Genomic DNA, 6,000 nt, shown 5'->3' on the forward strand with positions numbered 1-6,000 from the left:
TCCTTTATGATGTAGAACAACACAAGAATGCCCTATTTCACTTCTTTTATTTATCATACTACTGGAAGTCCTAGTCAGAGTGATTAGACAAGAGAAAGAAATCAAGGGTGTGCAAATTGGAAAGGCAGAAATTAAATTCTTATGTGCAGATGATATGATCTCATATTCAGAAAAATCTAAAGACTCCACCAAGGGGAAAAAAACTGTTAGAGGTGATAAATGTATTTGGTGATATTAGGGGATACAAAATCAAACAAAAATTAGTAGCATTTCTATATGCCAACAGTGAACAACCTACAAATAAAGAAAGCAATCCTGTTTACAACAGCTATAAAAATACCTAGGAATAAATTTAATCATAGAAGTGAAATATTGCTACAATGAAAATTGTAAACACCTAACTAGCTGGGTGCGGTGGCTCACGCCTGTAATCCCAGCACTTTGGGAGGCCAAGGCAGGTGGATTGCCTGAGCTCAGAAGTTTGAAACCACCCTGGGCAACATGGCAAAACTTCGTCTCTACTAAAATACCAAAAAAAAAAAAAAAAAAAAATTAGCCAGGCATGGTGAGGCAAGCCTGTAATCCCAGCTACTTGGGAGGTCAAGGCAGGAGAATAACTTGAGCATGGGAGGCAGAGGTTGCAGTGGGCCGAGATCATGCCACCAACCTCCAGCTTGGGTGACAGAGTGAGACTCTATAAATAAAAATAAAAATAAAAATAAAACGCTTATAAAAGAAATTAAAGAGGACACAAAAAAGTGGAAATATATCCCAAGCTCATGGATTGGAAGAATTAATACTCTTTAAATGTCCATATAACCCAAAGCAATCTACAGATTCAATGCAATCCCTATCAAAATACCAATGACATTCTTCACAGAAATAAAACAATAATCCAAAAATTCGTATGGAACCACAAAAGATAGTCTCTTTAACAAATAGTGTTGGGAATACTTTATATGCTCATGCTAAAGAATGAAATTGGGCCATTATCTTATATACAAAGGCCAACACAAAATGGATTGAAGACTTAAATGTAAGATATGAATTATAAAACTCTTAGAAGAAAGCATAGAGAAAAATCTTCATGACATTGGTCTTGGCAATGATTTCATGGATATGACATGAAAAGCACAGACAACAAATAAAAAAAAAGACATATGGGGCAACATTAAACTCAAAAGCTTCTTCATAGCAAAGGAAATGCTGAAAATCCAATGGAATGGGAGAAAATATTTGCAAACCATTTATCAGTTAAGGGGTTAATTCCCAAAATATATTAAGAACTCTTTCAACTCAATAGCAAAAAACTAATAACCTGATTAAAAGTTAGCTTAAGACTTGAATAGACATTTTGCCAAAGAAAATATATAAGACTCTTACAACTCTATAGCAAAATACCTAATAATTTAAAAAATGGGCTAAAGACTTCAATAGACATTTCTCCAAAGAGGACATACAAGTGGCCAATAGGCATATGAAAAGATGCTCAATTTCATTAACTATCAAATGTATGCTAATCAAAACTACAATGAGCTTCACCTCACACCTGTTAGGATGGATCTTAAAAACAACAACAACAGAGAAATGTTGAGGAGGATGTGGAGAAATTACAATCTTTGTGTATGCTGTTGGTGGGAATGCAAAATGTTGAAACCATTATGGAAAATGACATGGAAGGTTATCAAAAATTAAAAATAAAATTACCATATAATCCAGCAATTCTACTTCTTGAAATTTATGGAAAAGAATTGAAATCAGGAAACCGAAGAGATATTAGCATTCTAATGTTCACTGAAGCACTATTCACAACTGCCAAGTGTGGCTACAACCTAAATGTCCGTTGATAAATAAGTGGATAAAAATAAATGTGGCATCTCTCTCCTCCTTTCTCTCTCTCTCTCTCTCTCGCTCTGTCTCTCTCTCTCTCTCTCTCTCTGTGTGTGTGTGTGTGTATGTCTATGTATCTAATGGAATATTATTCAGCCTTAAAAAGAAGATCAGGTAATATGTAAAACATGGATGAACGTTGAGGACAAACACTGAATAATTCCACTTATGTAAGGTATCTAAAAAGTCAAACTCACAAAATTAGAGCAGAATGGTGGTTTCCAGGGACCAGGGGGTGGAGCAAATGGGTAGTTGCCTGTCAGTGGGCATAAAGTCTCAAATATGCATGATGAAAATGTTCTAGAGATCTGGTGAAAAACATTGTCCCTAAAATTAACAAAACCGTATTGTACACTTAAAAATGTGGTAAGATGGTCGATCTCATGCTGTGTTCTTTTTTATTTTATTTTATTTTATTTATTATTATTATTATTATTATTATTATTATACTTTAGGTTTTATGGTACATGTGTGCAATGTGCAGGTAAGTTACATATGTATACATGTGCCATGCTGGTGCGCTGCACCCACCAACTCATCATCTAGCATTAGGTATATCTCCCAGTGCTATCCCTCCCCCCTCCCCCCACCCCACAACAGTCCCCGAAGTGTGATGTTCCCCTTCCTGTGTCCATGTAATCTCATTGTTCAATTCCCACCTATGAGTGAGAATATGCAGTGTTTGGTTTTTTGTTCTTGCGATGGTTTACTGAGAATGATGATTTCCAATTTCATCCATGTCCCTACAAAGGACATGAACTCATCATTTTTTATGGCTGCATAGTATTCCATGGTGTATATGTGCCACATTTTCTTAATCCAGTCTATGATTGTTGGACATTTGGGTTGGTTCCAAGTCTTTGCTATTGTGAATAATGCGGCAATAAACATACGTGTGCATGTGTCTTTATAGCAGCATGATTTATAGTCCTTTGGGTATATACCCAGTAATGGGATGGCTGGGTGGAATGGAATTTCTAGTTCTAGATCCCTGAGGAATCGCCACACTGACTTCCACAAGGGTTGAACTAGTTTACAGTCCCACCAACAGTGTAAAAGTGTTCCTATTTCTCCACATCCTCTCCAGCACCTGTTGTTTCCTGACTTTTTAATGATTGCCATCCTAACTGGTGTGAGATGGTATCTCATTGTGGTTTTGATTTGCATTTCTCTGATGGCCAGTGATGGTGAGCATTTTTTCATGTGTTTTTTGGCTGCATAAATGTCTTCTTTTGAGAAGTGTCTGTTCATGTCCTTTGCCCACTTTTTGATGGGGTTGTTTGTTTTTTTCTTGTAAATTTGTTGGAGTTCATTGTAGATTCTGGATATTAGCCCTTTGTCAGATGAGTAGGTTGCGAAAATTTTCTCCCATTTTGTAGGTTGCCTGTTCACTCTGATGGTAGTTTCCTTTGCTGTGCAGAAGCTCTTTAGTTTAATTAGATCCCATTTGTCAATTTTGGCTTTTGTTGCCATTGCTTTTGGTGTTTTAGACATGAAGTCCTTGCCCATGCCTATGTCCTGAATGGTAATGCCTAGGTTTTCTTCTAGGGTTTTTATGGTTTTAGGTCTAAAATTTAAGTCTTTAATCCATCTTGAATTCATGCTGTGTTCTTACCATATATAGTACAACTTTAAAAAAAAAAAAAACTTTTGCCATTTGTAAGATACCCTTAAGAAGGGAAAAAGGAACCGCAGGGATGCGATTACACTGGCGAGAAAACAGTTTTGGCGGCGGGGAGAGTTGGGGAGGGTGGAGGGGGTGTTGTGATGGGAGGGGTGATTTACAGAGTGAGTAGCAGAGGTGGAAGGTGGGCTGTATAGATAAAGACTTCGAGGAAGGTTGTTTCCCAGGGCAAGGGAACACAGAGAGTAAGGGAGTCTTGTCTTGAAAGCAGGAAACAAAGGACTAGGAAACTTAAACAAGTTAACCCTTTGAAGAAGAATGTCTTACTGTATTTAACATTTTGAAAGTCTATTATTGTGAATATTTATGCTACTTCCAGTTTTTAGTTATTACAAATACACTGTAATAAGCATTCTGGTATGTATATATATCTGTGAGCAGTTGTCCAGTTATTGCCTGAGATAAATCCCTAGAAGATATCAAGAATAAATATAGTGTAATATGAAGACTTTTGTATGTTTTAAAATATCTATTACTAAATTATCAGTCCGTTTGTATCAAGTTGTAACTTTCATTATTTATTTATTTATTAGCTAGTTTGGATATGTGAGTGGTATACTTTCTGAGCCCTAGCATATCTTAAATTCTACTTCTTTTATTTTACTACCTTATTGAATTTTCTTTGTAATTTTCCACTATGTCACTTCATAATGAGCTATTTCTGTAAAGAATATAGAAATAGAAGTAGAAAATATGAAATATGAACATCTGGAATTAGAGGCATTTTGAGACTCCCTTTAGTATGAAGGAAGCTTAGCACATTTTACCTTTAAAAATCTCTCCCTTCACTAATCTTTCTGTTATGTAAATTGAGATTTTAGACCTAGCCTACTGTTAATAAATTTCTGCTTTTAAATATTATTTATTTTGGTTCTAAAATATTTTGTCTTTTTCAGTTTTATAAAGTTTACAGCAAACATTTTGAATTCATTTATATTTAACTGGTTTTATTTTTTAAAGTTCTAAAGAATGATTTTAACTTTTAATGGTGTTAAGATCCTTTTCTAGCCAGAGAACTTGGAATGCATGAATCTTGACTTTACCATCACTTTCTTCTCTTATTCAATAAATAATGTGTGTATGTGAGTGTGTGAATCATTCTTATTATTATTATAGTGGTAACACATAATAAACATTGATTAAAATATATATGTGAGTAAAAGAATGAAATGGTAATCATCATTAGTCCCAGCACCAGGGGTGATCATTCTTTAAAAATTTCATTATATAGATATACACACCAATGTGCATGCATGCATGTGTGTGTATATGTACATGTTGGTGTTATCTAATAAAAAGATACTTAGAATTACCACCTTTTAATTTTAAAATAAAATCGTTGAATATATTTAGAATGGAGTTTTCAAGGCACTTTATTTATTGACCTAAATAGTTACCAAACATGGATAAAAAAACAGTGTACTTTAACCAGTCACTTCTATTTTAAAACTAAGAGTATCTTCAGTCATGGTAACAGGTAATATTTTTCCGGAATTTTAATTTTCTTAATTTTTTGCTTTTAATCACCCATAGTTTTAAAATTACTTGAGTTAGAAATGTGTTAGCTACAAGAAAGAAAAATGAGCAACATTGACGTTTGTTTTGTTTTCTCCTACAGCACCGGTCTCTAACAACCTTGAATGCTAATGCTTGGAGAGAGGAGAGTAACAAATACATTATCAGAAACTGGCCCAAACCAAGGAGGAACAAAACACAATTTCTCTCTCATTGCTCTTGTCACTGCTGAGGGTTTTAAACCATGAAATAAATCATCGCCTGAATCTCATGACTTACGTCCATTGAATTCTCTGTATTTACAGTCCAAATTCTACCCTATCAAATTTGGATCCATAAAATGCTCTGAATCAGATGAAAGGAACCTAAGACCCTCATCTCATAAAGCCAAGAGGGACTGCCAGTCAGCCTCACAGCAGAGAGTATCTGTTTTCCCTTCTGCTTCTTAGGTTGACCAGAATCTCCCTCAAGTCTGACCTATCCCTTTTCCTTCAGAGTTCCTAGTGTCTAGCTATTCTGTGACTGGTTACAGTGACATTTATGCAGATGATATCTGAGTCCAATCCCTGTCTTCTTACTCCTGCTCATTTATGAAAGCTGTAAAGCCACTTTAGTGTGTTAAAATACCTGTTTGCCAAAAGTAGATTTACCATGATGCTAAGGAAGCAAAAACTTAAGAGCAACTTAGTTGCACAGATTCTCTTCAAAGTCATGAACCTAACTTTGTATTCTTAGAGTTTATCAAATTTTATATGGTTCAGGCCCCATTGAGCCTGAATCATCTCGCTGTTCACAAGTTCCCTTGGCAGTAGTGTGCTAGAGCCATTTCATACTATCTCACCAGAGCTCACCAGTTAAAATTTCAGAATATTTGCAAGTCAGTTGTTAAACAGCCATTATTAAAAACATTA

At 35.2% G+C, this 6,000-nt stretch overlaps 1 protein-coding gene across 3 annotated transcripts in view; it reads left to right on the forward strand.

Annotated features, from left to right (window-relative positions):
- The window catches only part of LOC129041948 (disintegrin and metalloproteinase domain-containing protein 5), a 133,733-nt gene extending 128,373 nt beyond the window's left edge, over positions 1-5,360 (forward strand). For all 3 annotated transcript variants that reach the window (XM_054497383.2, XM_054497385.2, XM_054497384.1), the window contains one exon: positions 5,193-5,360. In XM_054497383.2, coding sequence (XP_054353358.1) covers positions 5,193-5,205 — 13 coding nt within the window. In that variant the 3' untranslated portion in view covers positions 5,206-5,360. The remainder of the gene's footprint in view (positions 1-5,192) is intronic.
- The last annotated feature ends 640 nt before the right edge of the window (positions 5,361-6,000 follow it).

Source organism: Pongo pygmaeus, chromosome 7 (assembly GCF_028885625.2).
Source record: "Pongo pygmaeus isolate AG05252 chromosome 7, NHGRI_mPonPyg2-v2.0_pri, whole genome shotgun sequence".
NCBI classification, from domain to species: Eukaryota; Metazoa; Chordata; class Mammalia; order Primates; family Hominidae; genus Pongo; species Pongo pygmaeus.